At 58.5% G+C, this 17,677-nt stretch overlaps 1 protein-coding gene across 2 annotated transcripts in view; it reads right to left on the reverse strand.

The window, feature by feature from the left end:
* The window catches only part of UNC5A (unc-5 netrin receptor A), a gene marked incomplete at both ends in the record, with an annotated part of 62,273 nt that extends 45,600 nt beyond the window's left edge, over positions 1-16,673 (reverse strand). For both annotated transcript variants that reach the window (XM_079702520.1, XM_079702519.1), the window contains one exon: positions 16,604-16,673. In XM_079702520.1, coding sequence (XP_079558646.1) covers positions 16,604-16,673 — 70 coding nt within the window. The remainder of the gene's footprint in view (positions 1-16,603) is intronic.
* Positions 16,674-17,677: the final 1,004 nt, after the last annotated feature.

Below are 17,677 nucleotides of genomic sequence, written 5' to 3' on the forward strand. Positions count from 1 at the left end.
AACATGGATGGACCTCGAAAACATGCTAAGTCAGAGAAGCCAGACACTAAAGGCCACACACTGTATGATTCCATTCACGTGAAATATGCAGGAAATACCCCAGAATAGACAAATCCATAGCGACAGAAAGCAGGTTGGTGTTTGCCAGGGGATGGGGAGGGGGGGGATTGGGGAGTGACAGCTAATGGGGTCTCCTTTGAGGCCGATGAAAGTGCTTTGGAACTAGATAGAGGTGATGGTTGCACAACATTGTGAATGTACTAAATGCCACTAAATTGTGAACTTTAAAATGGTTAATTTTAAGGTATATGAATTTCACCTCAATTATATATATAATAACATACTTGAGAAGGGTGTGACTCTCAACTGCATTGGACTCCCCTAGCTCATTTTACAGGGTCATACCTGATACTGGGAGGAGGTGGGGACAACAGGCACTGCAGGTTGGTGCTGAAGGGGCCTGTCTTGGCTTCTCCCCACACCCACCCTTCTCCCCACCCTTAGCCCGCCCCTTTCCATTCTAAGGCCTCAGGACCAGCGCCATGACAGCCCAGGCCCTGGTCATCCTCTCCATTTCTCGAAGGAGGCAGAGGAGTGTGTCTGGTCTGGGGCCCACGCTCTGAACTCAGCGCAGGCCTGGGACCCAGGGCTCCTGACCCCTAGTCCAGGGTGACGTGCAACCACCCCAGGCCTGGGCTCTCTTGCGCAGTCCCCACACCTCTGAGCAACCTTCCTCACCCCTGTGGATCCTACCGGATCTGCCTTCAGAGGGACTTCTAATCACTCAGCTCCTCTGACTGTGCCTTTCAGGAAGCTGAGGGGCACATAGCAAACATGAACACAGAGACAAATCACGCTTTCTCTCCACCCAACTCTACACTTCCCTGCACCCAGACCACAGTGGACCTCCACGAACCATGCTCCTTCCCACCCACAGGCCGCTGCCCCCACGGCTGGCTCCTTCCTGTCATTCGGGTCTCAGCTCACATGGCACCTCCTCAGAGAGGCCTGACCATCCAGGCTAATGTGCCAGCCAACACGCCTGCATCTGCTCACCCGGGGTCACAGGTCACGCGTCCCTCTCTGCCTGCCTTCCAAGTCCTGAAGAGCATTCCTCATTATCTGAATCTGTCTGCTTGTTTGTTCACGGCCATCTCCCCCCACCAGAATGTGAGTTCCTCAAGGGTGGGGACAGTGCTGGCCTTGCTCACTGTGTATCCGCAGTGCCTAATGCAGGGCCGGGCACACAGTAGGTCCTCATCAATGCTTATTTCATGACTGATGTGTCCCCATCTTCACTCGGCCTTCTCCCCCAGTCCATCCTTTTGCCTTCCCTCAAAAGCTCGCTGGGGCCCTGGGCCTTCTGCCGCACCCCCTTGCACAGACCTGTGCTCAGAGGGGCTGGGCCTGGGACCTGGGCTGCAGTGGCCACCGTTTGACTCGGGAAGTCACTTCCCCTCTGAGGCTGCCTGCAGAGAGCTGTTTGCAAGGGCTTTGCAAGCGCCCAGCGATCACACCTGTCCTGCCCCTGCTCCCTCTGCGCGGGTTCCTGCTCTGAAGCCCTCAAGGATCCCTTTCTGGCTCTAATATCCTTCCCTTACGGCACTTCAGATTCCGAGTGGCCCCTATGCCCTGCCCACTCACTTCATCCCCGATCTCTAAGATTGGTTTCATGCTGCCGAGCACAGGCTCTCAGGTGGCAATTCCTGGCCCCGTCCCAGCATGTGTACCCTCCAGGCCTCGTTGGCGGGGCCTTTCCCTGCAGCCCTCCTGTGGTTGCCTCCCTGTCCTTCTCAAAACTTTAAACTCCTCCCCAGGCTCCCATGCTCTCTCTTTGGCCTCCTTCTGGCTTCCTCGGAATCACTCCCCAAATCCTCCTTTTCCATCTCGGCCGCAGCCATTCCCCAGTCACCCCTTAAAACGGGACTTGAGCTCACAGTGCCCATGACCAGCTCCTTCTGAATGGGCCTCTCAGCTCTACTTCCCGCCCTCTCTGCCCGTCAAAGTGCCAGTCCCAGGTTTCCAATAAGCTTTCAGACTTTCCACCTGACTAGCTGTTGCCACCTCAACTGAACAGGTGAAATCTAAGGTCCCAAAAGCAGTCTCTAGAGCCATAAGGGAGGAGAGGAAAGGTTTCCATACAAGTCCTCAGTGTTGTGCTGGGGTTAGAACGCAGCCTCAGTGTGCCTGGGCAGTGGGGGTGTATGGGAGACGGGTGTACGCCTGCCAAGGTGGCAGCCAGGTCCCAGACCCTACCTGCCCAGGAAAACAGGCTCTCAGTGCCCAGATCTAACTTTTCAAGGGAAGCCCCAAATCTGGACTTTTATGTGAACTCTCTATTGTCTAGAATGTTCTGTCCGCTACCTGTGGGTTACATGCCCTGCACACTGCCACCCAGACACCTCTGGGTGGGTGCTTTACCCATATCATCATATCTTCCTCCTGAGATCCTGCGCCAGGCCCCGTTCAGGTGCAGGGCACTGAAATCCAACCAAATTGGCATAAGCCTAAAGCAGGATGTTCTTGGCTCAAGTGCCGGGAAGGCTGGGGGACAGCCCACAGGATTGAGAGAAAAGCTGCGGGCTCCTGAGTCTCTAGGGCCTTGGGGCCACCAGACATCTCCCCCTTTTGCTTGTCTCTGTGTGTTGGCCTCACTCATCTCCGCAGCCAGGCTCTCTCCATACAAGGGGGAAATGGCTGCCACTGGCCCAACATCTCTGCCTGCATCTTCATAGCTGCCAACCTCAGGGGCAGAGAGGGCAACTCCTCCACCTCCAGGTGGTAAAAGCCGTGGAAGGATCCTGATTGGCTCAGCCCAGGTCACGTGGCCACCCTGGACCAATCACTGTGACTAGGATCTCCACTAGGATTTGCCAGCCTGGTCAGGTGTTTTCTAGGGGCAGGATGGGGCCCCATGATTGACCACATGGTATTGGAGAGGAGGTTACCGAAGGAAGAGTGCTGTGCTGGTGAGAACGTGTGTTGAGCAGTCAAAGCAACAAGCACCAAAGAAACTACAAAATCCCACAAGATGGGAGCTCTCCAGAGAGCCCAGTTCCCAACTGGTAGGAAACTTCTCAAGGCCAACCAGTAAGAGTGGGGCTGAGAGTGGAGCTGAAGTCATTTCCAAAGCTCCATCCTTTCTCCTTTACCATGGAGCCTCAACAAGGCCACCTGCCACCAGTCCACAGTCTCCCTGACAGGTCCTGACAGGGTCAGTTTCAATAGCCCCACAGACGGGGAGCTCCCAGCCTGCCAAGGCCACCGGTGTCACTGCTTGTTAGGAAGGTCTTTCTCAGCCTCCGGCATCCCTGACCTGCTGGTCCTGACCCTACTCTCTAAGGCTACACAGAACAAAGCAAATCCACTTTCCCTTCCTGCCTTCGGTGACTTGAATTACATAGGACAGCCCCATCATCACCCTGACCTTTTGAGAACTTCTCTCCTAGGACATGACTTTGCCTCTCCCTTGGTTACCCACTGAACCTGACCACCCCTGTTACATTCCCTTTGCTTCACTTGACCAGAGCCAGTTTCTGCTACTTGTGGCCAAAGTGCCTGACTGATGTCCACACTCTAGGTAGGGCCTGGCAGGGTGAAGCTCCCTGGGTGAAGCGCACAGCTCTTGGAGCCCTGTTGCTCTTTAAGCTTCTTCCCCGCTGAGGCTCCCCGTCCATTTTCTGTTTCTGACATCACTTCCCCAGGCTTGAAAGCTCTGAATCATGTTTGCCTCTTTCCCGTCCCTCGCCCCCCACATGCGACATCCAGAGGCTCCTTCCTTCAAATGTCTCCCACATCCATCTCTCTGACTCCATCCCCGCTGCCTGCTCCCTGAGAAGGGAGCCCTCGTCATTTCTTGCCTGGATGACCGCTGCAGCCTCCTGGCTGGTCTCCTTGCCTCCAGCCTCTCCTTGCTCTCATCCACGCGCTGCCAGATTAATCTTCCTTAAACACCGCTCACTGCCTGTCAGTCCCCAGCTCAACGATGTAGCCAGCGCTGTCGCTCACTGGTCCCCCACAGGCACTGTCTGCTTCAGCCGGGCTGCACCTCCCAGCTCCCCTGTACACACACTGTCACCAGGGAGTGCCTGTGTGCTTGTCCCCTTCCCTTCACTGTCTGGCCGATGCCACCACATGCTAAGGTCCTAGGCAGAGTCCCTCTCCCCCTCTGGCCTTGGGACACACAGAGTTGGGAGCAGAAGAAGAGGGGTGGCCAGGGACCAGCCCTGAAGCCACGATCCAGTCTGCAGGTCAGCAGATGGATTGTCCTTGCCTGGCCTGTCTGGGCTCTTGAATGTTGCTGTGACCCCTGTCACCTCTCTACTCTGCATGTCCTGGGAACCCAGCCCAGCTTCCACGCTGTCAGGAGTCATACCTGGTCAAGTCCTCTGGATGAGTCATCTTTCACTACATCAACCTTCCTTCTCAAGCCCTCTCATGAATGCTCATCACCCCAGAATGAGCACCTTCCCAAGATTCTAGATCTGCAGGGTCCTGCCTTGATGCTCTGCCAGTGCTGTCAACCAAGAGTCCTGCTCCCCCCACCACTTCAGGGGGTGTCACAGAGGGAGGCCAAGAGTGAGCATCCCCACTGCTGTCCGCACAGCATCCGCAGCAGTCCCATTTATGGAGTGTTCACCCTGGGCTTGGCGTTGGGCTAAGTGTTCCGCACAGAGTGACTCATTTAATCCTCACAATCTGACGAGGTAGGAGCCTTTCATTATCCAGATTTTCTGGATGAGGAAATCAAGGCACAGAGAGCTGAAATCACCTGTCTTAGGTCGCCCAGTTTAGGATTCTAACTGTTCCAGGGCCCTGACTCTTAACCACAATCCTCTAGTGCCTGACTCCCCACTCCATAGCTCACCAAAGAGCTGGGGAGGTCAGTGGGTCCTGCAGGGAGAGGCCTAAGGAGACTTTGTCACTCCCTTCCTGTGATCACTTCTTCAGAAGGCTGGGGTGACCAGGGAACAGCGATGTGTTGGAGCCAGCTCATCCTGGCTTAGGAGAGCCTGTTGTTAAAATTTCTGGAATTTTGCAAGCTGGTCAACCTCACACTGGTAGCTTGAAATAGGCCATCGTGGGAGTATTTACACCATGGAAATCGGCAAATCTGTCCTGCAGCTCTCCCAGAGAGCCAACTGTTAAACATTTACCAGCACATCACTGCTGGGGAAGGGATGCTGACCACCCTCAGAAGGGCGTCCTAGCCTATGGGTGCCAGGCTTCAGGCAGCTCACACTAAAGACAAGCTCCCCAATGGAGCCAGGAGTCTTAAAAGAAAGGGGTCTTGAGAGGATCGGGCGGGTCTCAAAGATGGACCTCTGGCTGTGTGATCCCAAAAGATCTGGAGGAAAAAGGACTCTCAAAAATTGTCAGGGCAGCTGCAAGACATCTAGGTAGGCTCATATTCTAACCAGACATGCCCAACATGGAAAGATGGCCCCAAACCAAGGACAAAGCCACTGATGAGAGGCATGGACTGGAGAACCATGCAGAAAAGGGTAAGCTCAGGTCCAGCTGAACTTGTGGGAAATGTCAAAGCAACATGGGGCAGGAGGGGCTTGGAGGAGGAGGACCAGGAAAGGGTGGGCCTTCTGACTGGTTGGGGGGGCGGGTACTGGAAAGCTGGCCTCCCCACCCCACCATTTTACACCTGAGAACATTGAAGTGGAGAGGCAGGACAAACACTAGTAAGAAAGCACTGAAGGCCAGGCGAGATCAGGACAGGCCAAGTGTTTGTTGCGAATGAGTTCAGGTCTCTTGGTCCTAATAAATTACACCTCAGGTCCTGGCACAGGGACCTGCTGAACCCCGCTGCTGACCTCTGAGAAAGGAGGGGGAGCAGTCTTGGGGCAGGAGATGTGTGAGCTGTGGCCTAATTTTCAAAAAAGGAAGAAAGTTATTTTTGGTGAATGCATCACTTAGGTTTTTTGAGTGCAAGCAACAGAAAATGATTCTCACAAATTTAAGCAAAAAGGGGGAAGTACTGGCGAGAAATGGGGTTGCTGAGAGAAGGGAAAAGAGGCTTAAAAAGCAAGCTCTGAAGCAGGAGAGGAACCAGGATAGGGAAATTACTAACCTGTCTCACTTGGGCCCTGCTGCCAAGATGAAGGGGCCTGTCAAACACTGACTAAGGCTATACCAGGGGAGAGGTCAGGGAGTTCTGATGGGACTGGGAATGGAAGCTGGACAGATACAAAACCCAACAAATGTCCACTGGAAAAACCACAACCTGGTGAACCCGATGCAGACCCTAGGAACGATTCTGGTAGTGCTTCTCAGTCAGCTGCACATGACCAAGGGGAGCAGGGATACCGAGAGACATGCTGGGACCCCCAAGTACCTGTCACACCAGACCAGCTTCCCTTATCATAAGGTTACTGTTCTGATAGGTCAGGGCCGGACTGGAAACGGACTGGAAACAGTGTGTCTGGATTTAATATCTTAAGATCAGCAAATGGAGATATACGAACCAGGTGACAGCACATTTAGGGGAAGGCAAAACCTTCTGAATGGCCAGCATTGTTTTCTTTTTTTAATTTTTGGCTGCATTGGGTCTTCACTGCTGCGCATGGGCTTTCTCTAGTTGCAGCGAGTGGGGGCTGCTCTTCGTTGTGGTGCACGGGCTTCTCATTGCGGTGGCTTCTCTTGTTGCGGAGCTCGGCTCTAGGCGTGCAGGCTTCAGTAGTTGCGGCACTCAGGCTCAGTATCGTGGCTCGTGGGCTCTAGAGCGCAGGCTCAGTAGTTGTAGTGTATGGACTTAGTTGCTCCACAGCATGTGGGATCTTCCCTGACCAGGGCTCGAACCTGTGTCCCCTGTATTGGCAGGCGGATTCTTTTTTTTTTTTTTTGCGGTACGTGGGCCTCTCACTGTTGTGGCCTCTCCCATTGTGGAGCACAGGCTCCAGCCGCGCAGGCTCAGCGGCCATGGCTCACGGGCCCAGCCGCTCCGCGGCATGTGGGATCTTCCCGGACCGGGGCACGAACCTGTGTCCCCTGTATCGGCAGGCGGACTCTCAACCACTGCGCCACCAGGGAAGCTCAGCAGGCAGATTCTTAACCACTGTGCCACCAAGGAAGTCCGGCCAGCATTGTTTTCTAACACAGCCAATTAATTGGCTAATGTTGATCCAGACTTGGGTCTTTACCTGTCAGCCTCAGGCTGTGTCCTTGGTGCTAGTCAGCATTTTTATTAAATACTTGGGTAAAATGTACTGATGACATACTGGTTAAATCTGAGGATCATGTACCCATCCCGTCTCCACGAACAAGAAGCTGTGAGTGGTGGCAACAGCTTGGGTAACAGGACAGTGACATAGGTGGCTTGGGCCCAGCTAACCTGTACAACCATAACCCCTGGCTGTGGGGACTGGCTCACTCACACAGCACTTGAATTGGACCAATGAGGAAAGACCAGGACATTTGTTGGATGGCTAAGGGAAGAGGGATTCTCTCTTTCCCCCTGGATTGGGCCTGCAAGGATGTAGCCCTGGTAACTCTGGCAGCTACCTTGGTACTGTGAGGGGAAAGGCTGTTGGAGAGTGGCACCAACACCCCCCATCCCCTGCCAGAGCAGAGATGAGGGATGTATCCTGGTCACACTGTTTTCCCTGGATCCAACCATGCCTGAAGCCAGAGCTACCCCTGGCCTTTCAGTCACATATGGCAATAAATCTCCTTTTTTTTTTTTTTTGCTTAAGCCAATTTGGGTTGGGTTTTCCAATATTTGCAACAGACACACTTAATATCCTATGCTAGTCCACACCAGGGCATTGTGTCACAGTGGGATGCCCTCCTGGGACTGACATCCAGAGGCAGCTAACAAAGATGTTGGGGATAGAGATGGGGGCTTGGAACCTGCTACATGAGGAACACCTGAGTGGATGGGAGGTGCCTGGCCTGGCAAAGGGCAGATAGGGCCCTGTCTTAAATAACTGAAAAGAGAAAAGCTACCCTTGTGTGGCCCCAGAAGGAAAAGCCAAGAACTATCTGGGGGAGCTTACTGGGGAGGATTCCACCTCCCATAAGAAAGTTGCTCTGAACAGCCCGAGCCACCTGAAGATGTGTGGCCCTGGAAAAGTTGGAAAGCCGACCCCCAGGGGGCTTTATAATCAAAATCCTGTGGCCTGGACATCCCAGCCCAGGATTAGAAAGTACCTGCACCCTGGTGGCGGGATGTGAAGAGGCAGGATACAGGAGGGAAATGGGCTCTGGGAGATGAGGGGATTAGCCCAAGATCATGCCGAGGAGCAAGGTCCCCTGACTCTCTCCAGTGGGCTTTCAAGTCCATGGGACACCAGACAAGGACCTGACAGTAAATGGACACATGGGGCTTGGTTCTGCTCCCCGCTGGTGTGGGTGGGGGAGGTGAGGCTGAGCAGTAACAAGGTCCCAGGTCTGCCACTTCTCTGAGCCTCAGTGTCCTCATCTAATAAATGGGACTAACCTCACCTACCTCCTGGGTTGTCCTGAGGTTCTTATCAGATGATGCAGGTAGCGCCCAGCACCGGCCACGGTTCCTACCATCACCAAGGTAATTAAGAATATAAGGTACGACAGTTTCAGCCACCCAAGCCTCCTCCTTTCCCCGCCGCAGGCTTCAATCCTCTTAGCAGAGGAGAATGAGTTTGGATGTCAAAGACCTGGGTTGGAACCCCAGGCTTGCTTACGATGCCCATGCGGGACCTCGGGAAGCCATGCCCTCCCCTATCTGTAAAATGGGACGGACCACAGCGGCGCACTGGAAGCCTACAGAAGGTGCCCCAGAAATCTCCTCCTTTCCGCCGCGAGCTCAGCCTGGGAGTTGGAACCACTACACACACCAGACCGCCAGAGGGGCCCACCGCCCAGCCACGTCTCCGGGGTCTGAGGGAAGGCGGCGCCAGTGGGGGCTGCAGCCGGGCGGGCGCGGGAACCGAAGAGCGGCGGAGGCCGCCGAGCCGCCGTGCCCGGAGGCTGGACGCCTGCTCCCCCGGCGGCAGCCGAGCGCTCAGCCAGCAACTTGTTAACAGGCCCCGAACAAAGAGCCGCTAATCCGGCGGGCGGCCGCGGGCGGGCTGGCGGGCGGACGGATCCTGCCCCTCTTCCGCGCGGCCGCCGAGTTTACTGCGCACTCATTACCCGGCGCCGGGCGGGGGCGGGGTTGCGGGCCAGGACGCGCAGCGCCCCTTCTCCTTGGACTGCCCCGGGGCGCGCCCCTCCCCAGAGCCCCGGCGGGCGGGCGCAGCGGCTAATTGCTAATCCCCTGGGCTCGGGCTCCCATGGGCTCGGGCACCTGCCGCCCCACGGCTGCTCACGTGCTCCGCAGCTCGCCCGCAGGAGGCTTGCCTCTAGCCCGCGACCCCCACCCGCCAAGCTACCGGGACAACGTGGTGGGGAGAGAGGGGAAGGCTCAGGCCACGCCGGTCACGCCACGCCTGTCACGCCGGGACCATAAGGAATCACTCCTACCTGACAGTGCCTGGCATCCTTTTTTTTTTCTTTTTTTGTTGGGGGTGGGGGGCGAGAAGGGCTGGAAAGATGCAGATACGGAAAAAGGCAGAAGCACCTCAACTCCATCTGGTCTCTGCTCCAATAAGGAGGGGGTAGGGTCTAAATCGGGGTGTACCTCCCTGCAGGCTCTGAGCTGGACATGCTGGGGTGGGACACGGGTTGTCCCACCTGCCACCCTGGCTGGGGAGGTGTACTGCAGAGGTGGGATACAGGGACCAGAGCTCCCTCTCCAAGGATCAATCTAGACTGACTCCCCGCCCCCCCAAACCTCAGCCATGTATTTGCCTGGAGCTCAAGGTGACCCTGAGCCTTCTAGAGGGACACAGCTCTGACATCCAGGCGTGGAGAGGGGCCTGAATCTGGGGGTCTCACCCATCAGGGCACTGGCCCTTGGTGCTCTCACCATGGCCCACTCATAGGTGGGGAGTTCAGGGTCCCCTCCCCCATCTAAGCGGGACCTAAAATTTGCCCTTTGCGGCCAGGGAGCAGCTGCCACTTAGGCCTCTCCTGATGGCTATGAATCTCCCCGTCTCCATCTCAAACAGGGCCGGGATGGCGCAGCCAACAACCACACCTGGAGAGCAGGCGGGGCAGGGGACTTATATATACCCTGCCCCTGGGCTTCAGAGTGGGCAGCGAAAACACACAAGGCCTGTCCCCCATCCCCAAATGGAGACCTCCCCTCAGGCCTCCGCCCTTTTGCCTGGACCCCTAGCTGCACCCTCTCCCACAAAGAGGGCACCAAGGACTCCCCCACTCCCCATAGGAGAGGATGGAACAGTGCCCTCTGCCATATCCCTCACCAGCAATTGCTAACATTTATTGAGTGCCCACTGTGTGCCAAGATTGACATGCCATCAGTCTGCCTAATCCACACATCAACACTGTGAGTTAGGTCCTCTTATGACTATTTTAGAGACGAGGAAATAAAGAAGTACAGGGAGGAGCTGGATCCACAGCCAGGACGAGGGTGAGGCAGGGGGTGCCAAGGGTACAAAATGTAAAGAGGCACTCACTCTCAGGGGCTGACCCTGTACTAGCATGACTTAAATTTTGCACCCTAGGCCCCTCCCTTGCCTCACTCTAGTCGGAGCCCTGGTCCAAACCCTGACCCCAGAGCCTGCCAACTCAACCATCCTACCGCCTTCTCCACGTGCCTGGGGTTCTGGCTCCCAGGGGACCAAAGACTGCCTGCAGCATCTGACATCAGTCCCTGGGAAGAGGGTGGGCCTTAGGCACTGGCACTCTGACCTTCTGGGGGTCCTGAGAAGGCCTGTTTTTGCCACTGGGGGAGTTCACCAGCTAAAGCATGACCCTGCTTCCTTGCCTGGGCGCTGGGACTCACAACTCCCACCTCTGTCTCACAGTCACCTCCGGCCCTGCTGCAACAGCCACGTAGCTCCAAAGCAACACAGGCAGCTGCTGCCAGTGTGGTTGGTGGCTTTGGCAGGTGCTGGGCAGGTGTGAACATTTCCTGGGGGAACCTGCTGCTGAGTGCACAGTCCACCCCAGGCTCACAAGGCAGCCTCTCTGAGCACAGCCCCCAGTAGTCATCAAGCCCAACCCTTTAGTATACAAAGAGGAAAACAGCCCAGAGAGGTTAAGTGATTTGTCCAAGATCACACAGCAATCAAACAGCAGAGTCCGAACCAGAATTGATTCCATCCAGGGCCCCCACCCCTGCTTTGCTGCCATGTTCTGTGTGTGAGAGCTGATCATCAGCACACAGTTCCAGGACAAGCTGAGCCCAAATCATCACGTTCACAGAACCCCCAAACAAAGCTCTTTGCACACTGCAGCAATCGGTGTCTGAATCAGGCCCTGCAGGGGGTGATGTGTGTATAGATGGGGGGTGAGTAGGGTGCTTCTTCCAACTAGAAGCAATGATTCCTCCTGAGGGCTCCTGCCTGGGGCTGGAGCAACAAGAGGTGAAGCAGCTTATACAGAGACCATCTTCTCTCCTATATATGAGCTTGGGGCCTGATGCATCTTAAGACCCCACCCTGTCCTAACTCATGTCCCTTCAGGTGCCAGGGAAAATGGAGGAAGGAGGCAAACGCGTGCCTGCTCCCTGTCGGGGTCCACCCTGGGTGCTCTATGTTGCCCATCAACTCGTAACTATAACCTCAGGAAGCAGACGTGACCCCATATTCTACAAAGGTGGAGACAGGCTGGGAGTAAAAGTTACTCATCCTAGGTCAGGTGGCTTAGACTGAAACCGGGCCTGTCTGCCTCTTAAGCACTGCCCTTTCTACTAGACCTGACAGGAGAAGGGGGCCAAGGCTCCCCAGAAGGCAGGAGGACCCTTCAATGCCACTCTCATGGGAGCAGACAAGAGGAACGGAGGGCTGAGCCAGCAGAACTGACTGCAGGAAGCTGGGCGTCCATCTGGGTAGTGAGGATGGTCGGGGCCCAGGGGCTGGGCTCCGCCGGGGCTGAGCCTCAGGAGCTAGGAGCCCTGCGTAGGTGCCCACAGAGCCGCTGGTCTTGGTGTCAACTCCAGCCCTGAGGATGGGGGTGGGGCCCGAGGAAGGGCCACCCAGACGACTGTCAGGGTCAGGATGGGTAATGCCACAGCTGGGTGCCCCTCAGCCCTACCTTCCAGGGGCTTCAGTCTGCAAGTCCGGGGGCCAGAATGACATTATTTGCACGAGAAGACACCCACCTGGGAACATCTATGCCTGGGAGGGCTGGGGGTGGGCAGGGAGGTTCCTATTCTACATACATGGGCAAAACTGTGTGAGGGACTCACAGACACACAGGCTCCCATGAGCTGGTTTGCCATCCGTGTGTGGGGCGTCAGCTAGCTGGTCCCGCCCTGGACAGGAGCCATCTCCAGCCTCCCTGGAGCAGGGCAGTCTGTGTACAGGCACAGGGATGAGGAGGGATGGGGAGGGGACAGAACAAACTTCTCTCCCCGTCCCCAGCCGCAGCAGCCCTCCCTGCCTAGCCAGAGAACCCGAACTCAAGCAGAGGAAATAAAGAGAAAAAATAAGCACTTGACTGGCTGTGACTTGGAGCACGCTGGGGGCTGAGAACCGGGTCGCAGTGCCGTAGACAGTGGCAATATTTGTGGGAAGCACTGGCGTGAATGAGGAGGTGGCTCGGGCCAGATGCCTCTGGCAGCTGCCCCAGGCCCCACGTGCCTTTCCAGGGCTGAAGAATCAGTACCTCTGTCCTGTAGCCCACTCAGAGCTCATCAGTGTGCCGTGGCCCCTGCATGGGTCTTAGGAGGAGCTGGGGAGGCCTCTTGGAGGGGGCTGGATTGAAGCTGGGGGCTGAGATAAGCAGAACAGTGCAGACTGGAGGCAGCAGGGGGGCTTGGCCTGGATCTGGACAGGGCTGAGGATGTTGGGGTATAGGATGGGGAGTGTGGCTGGCTGGCCGGGGGGCACCAGGTTCTGCAAGGCAAGGGAAGTACCGTGTGTGGAAGCAAGAGCTTGTCTGGGGGTGTGGATGCCCAGCCCACCGGCAGTCAGAGCCAGGGAGGATGCCCAACCTGCCAACACATCAGGCCAGGGATGTATGGTGATGCAGGTGTTTCCCTAAGGGCTCTTGGGCTCAGGGTTCAGACTTCACCTGCTGGCACTGGGGTGCCACAGAAGGCTTTCTAGTGGGTTCTAGCCTGGGTAAAAGGGGCATTAGTCTAAGTGGAGGAGGCACAGGAGGGGGATGAGTGGGGGCTGGCCACTGCACTGGTCCAGGTGAGAAAGGTGAGGAAGAAAGGGCTGGGGGAGGAGGGGACAAAGGAGGAGAGGGACATGAGCAAAGTCACAAGTAGGGCTGAGCTGGAGGACTTGGTGACAGATTAGACATGAAGCGTGAAGGAGAAGATTAGAGCCAAGAGAGACTCTAAGGTTTCCAGCCCCAGGCCAGGGGGGGAAAAGGGGGAGGGGGGACGGCAGGGCCCCTGGGAGGAGGGGACGGCAGGAGAGGGTTGGCCTGGAATGAGCAGGTCTGGGTACGTTCATGAGACAGTGCGCACGTGCACACGCCTGTGTGTGTGTGTGTGTGTGTACGTGTGTGCGTCTGTGTATACGTGTGTCTCTGGTGGCAGCTAAGCCCAGCATTGGGGCCTTTGCCTGGAAAAGTCCTCCAGCCCTGGCTGAGGGCAGCCTCTGCCTCTGAGACTTCATGGCTTGAGTCTGCAGCTCTGGGGCCCAGAGCAGCACAAAGCAGGAGGAAGGGATATAAGACAGGGGGTCCTGGCCCCTGGCTGAGGCCAAAGTTGGCTGCTCAGGGACCAGGAACCAGGCCAGTCAGTGCCTCTTGGCTGGGGGGGGCCTGGTACCTGGATCAATGCCAATCCCAGGCTCCTAAGGGAAGCCCCTCCCAGCACAGGCAAGGAGAGGCAGGTGGGCCAGTCAGAGGGCCAGCCCTCTTCTGGGGTGCCTGGGGGGACCCCAAAGAGCAGACCCCCATCCCAAGGCAGGGTGAGTGACAGCAGTGTATCTCTTAGCCTTGAAGAATTAAGACATCTTCCCAGCAACCAACTGCTCCAGCCTGGGGGTGGGGGGTGGAAAGAGGGGTCCAGGATCAGCCCTGAAGGTGGGGGAGGGGCCTGAGGAAGCGGCCACTGGGACAGACTGTTGGGGTCAGGATGGGCAATGCTTCGACTCAGTGATGCCCCTCAGCCCGACCTTCCAGGAGATCCAGCTCCCCGTGGGCCCCGCCCCCTCAGGAGTGCAGAGACCTGAGACAGCGAAACACAGGTGTGTGCAGCTCACAGGGGCGGGGAGGCAGGTGCCAGCTGTGTGACTGGGTATGAATGGGAAAAGCCTGTGAGACACGTGGGTCCCTGTGTGCGCGGGCACAGAGAGGGCCCACCCGGGTAAGTGTGCTGAAGGGACGGGCTTTTGTGTGATATCAGGAGACAAGAGGGTGGGCACTTGGCCTGGAGAGCAGGAGGCTTCAGAAGTGCTGGCCCCCGGCGCCCCCTGCCGCCTGGCCAGCCGTCCCTCCCTCAGCCACTCACAGACACATTTCACTGGTTGCTGTTGCCAAGGAGCTAAATGGGTGGTGTGGGAGGAGCCGGGGTCAGCGCAGGGCCAGCCTGCTGGGCACATGTGCCCGGAGCCTGTGGGGGGCCAGCAGTAAGGGGCCCCAGATGACAAGAAGGGCCCCATGCCCTTCAGCAGCCCCTCACATGGGCCTGAGAGTTGATGCCCAGAGGCAGGCTCTGCTCCAGGGCGGCCCTGTGGCACGGGTGCCCACTGGCCAGCTCCCTGGGCAACCTTACACGAGGCCCCAAAAGGTGCCTCGAGACCCAGGGATGCGGTCCCCCCACTCTACAGCCTCCCAGGGAATCCACGCAGCTCCCCCGGGGCTGCGGCACCCTGACTCACCAGTACCCAACCCCATCTCATCTACACACCCTCACCTGTGCCACTGCTCACAACCATCACACACGTGCGGTAGGCCTACCATCACACATGCTCATCTGGCCACACGCATAGCAAGGCTGCACGCACTGCCAACCCCCGTCATCGCCAGGGCACACATGGCAACCCATGGCCCTCACACGTGCTCACGTGGGCAACATGCAGATATGACCACACAGCCCTCTCGCAAGCATCTGACTCAGTAAACATGTCCCGGCCCCTACTGGGTATCTAGCAACACCTCCCTTGTGTGTGGAGCTCGAACACCCCCAGCTCACCACGGTCAGCGGTGCAACCCGTACCCCTGAGCAATGCACACACTCCTAACACACACATGTGTGCAATATGAAGACGCATCCAGTGGCAGTGAAGCCTCCCAACTCAGTCCGGATGAGGAGGGGAGGTCATGGGGCAGAGGGGTTTGGTAAAGTGAGGATTTGGTGGGGGGATGATGGGGTGATGGAAAGGGAGAGAGAGTGGATGGGCTGAGGTGGAGGGAGGACTGAGGGGGGCAGGATGCAGAGGGTGGCCAGGCAGTGGTGGATGCAGGATGCACTATGCAGAGACCCTTTAAGGAAACAGCCATCAGCCTCAATCATCAGGCTGGTTTCTGAGCTTTCGCTCATTCACCTCCAATCAGTCTGGCTTCCCATCTTGGGAAACCCAATGCTCCCTTCTGACACACCTGGGATTAACAATGGCCTGATCAGGCTCAGCGGCGCCCCCGCCCAGGGTCTCAGGGCAGCAAGAATCAAGAATTGCTAAGGGCAAACTCCATGCCCCCTTGATCACATGACTGACACCCTCCCCCCGCCCCCCACCATACACATAGACACTCAGCTCTGCTAAGTGCATGGGGGTCGGGCACAGACCAGGAGGCCCCCAAAAACTCAGCCTAGGTGGAAGCTCAGGGACAGCAAACAAAGGATGCAGGGGAACTCCCCCCACCCCCAGGAGGTGGGCTGAAGGCTGAGTTATGGGGCAGGAGAGGGTGGCCAAAGGGACACGAAGGGAGGGAGAGGGTTGTTCAGAGAAAGGGAGGGGAGGACGCGGTAGTAGATCCACAGCATTCACCTCTGGCCCCCACACACCAGGAAGGCCAAGAGCCACAGCTCGGGCCAGGGGCCCTGGCGCTCTGATTGTGCCGGCTACAGGGGCTGGGGCTGGGGGAGGCTAGTGTATGCGCCTCCACGCCTGGGTGTGTGCGTGTGCGAGCGTGTGTGGCGAGGACAGAGGACACTGTGTTCCGGACGTGGGCAGAGACCAGGTGCCCAGCTGGGAATTGTGAGGAGCTGCTTGGGACAGATGCTGCCGGGAAGAGGTATTTAACCCCCTTCCTCAATTTCCTGGGCACTTGGGATGTGGTCAAAACCCTCGAATCTGCTAACCGGCAAAGTCAGACTCCCCGGGGCGTTGATCTAACCCCCCGACCCTGCTCTGGGGCCGGGCAACCAGCAAACTTCCCCCGCCTGCAGGCGTGGGGCGTCTACACTCGCCAGCCCCACGCGCTGACAGCTGCTCCTGTACTTGGCAGAACCCAGGCTTCCGGGCAAGCGCGCGGGGAAGCTGCGCAGCAGCAAGAGGCGGCCCCCGCGTCCCGCCTCGCAAAGTTTGGCCCCCGGGGGCTCCCGGCCGGGTCCGGCAGCGCGAATCAGGGACCCCCAGAGCAACGAGCGTTCGCGCGCACGGTCCCCCGCAAGCCTCCCCAGAGCGCGCGCGTGACTCACCCGAGCCGCGGAGCCAGGCGGCGAGGACTATGCCCAGGAACGCTGGCCACAGGCCGGACCGGACGGCCATGGCCGCGGGCGGGCAGGTGGGTGGGCGGGCCGGACGCGGGGCCCCGCGGACGAGAGGGCGCCTTTCAGCGCCTCAGCCCAGAGCCCCAGCCCCGGGCACCCCCGGGGCCCATGCCAGCGGTCTGCGCTGCCTCCGGGCGGCCGGCTGCGGGGCGCACGCGGCGCGTGGGCTCCCCTGGGCAACAGGAGCGCAGCAATGCAGCCGGGGCGGAGCGCAGCGCCAGCCGCGCCGCGCACCGAGCCAGCCGCCGCGCGGAGCCCGCAGCCGGGGAGCCGGCCGGCGGGCGCCGCAAAATCCGGACTGGAGCACCGGAGCGGGGCGACAGCAGGGCGGGGCGGGGGAAGGAAGGAGGGGCCCCGCCGCCCTGCGCCGTGCGAGCGGGCCACCCTCCAGCTCTGGGGATCCCTCCCGGCGATGCCCGAGGCTCCCCCAGGGAGGGGCTGGGGTGGTGGGCGGGGAGGCCTCCCACCGCCCCACGCGATCTCCAGGGACCAGCCAGGAGTCTGAAACCCGGAGCGGATCGTTTCTCCGGATCCGGGCTCTCCCGGGCCCTTCAGCCTGCGCACAGGTGGCCCGGGAGGGGCCCAGGGCTGCGGCGACCCCGGCCCGGCGCCAGGCTGCAGACAGAGGCCCGGGGCAGGGGCGCCCGGGGTAGGTTCCGCTGCAGTTCTCTACCCCCATCCCACCCCAGTCCCCGCCTCCCGGCCGCGCTCCGAGGCTGTCAGCGTGCCGCGGTACGCCACCCAGCCCGTAGCTTGGATAGGGGACTGCGGGAGAGCTCCCGGGCTCTGGCCCGCTAGCAGAGGTACGCGGGTAGGCTAGACTAGGCGCCACCCGCAGTCCCAGCCACGTAGCCTGGTGGACCTCAGAGTGACCCCAGGTTTCTCTAACCCCACGGCACCGTTCACGTAAGGAAAACAATCCTAGGACGCAGCGCAACCGACAGGGCGCGCGGTGTTTGCGCCCGGAGTGCGCACCGCGCCGGAGACGTGGGCGTGAAGGAA

Source organism: Hyperoodon ampullatus, assembly GCF_949752795.1.
Source record: "Hyperoodon ampullatus genome assembly, chromosome: 4".
In the NCBI taxonomy this organism is placed as follows: Eukaryota; Metazoa; Chordata; class Mammalia; order Artiodactyla; family Ziphiidae; genus Hyperoodon; species Hyperoodon ampullatus.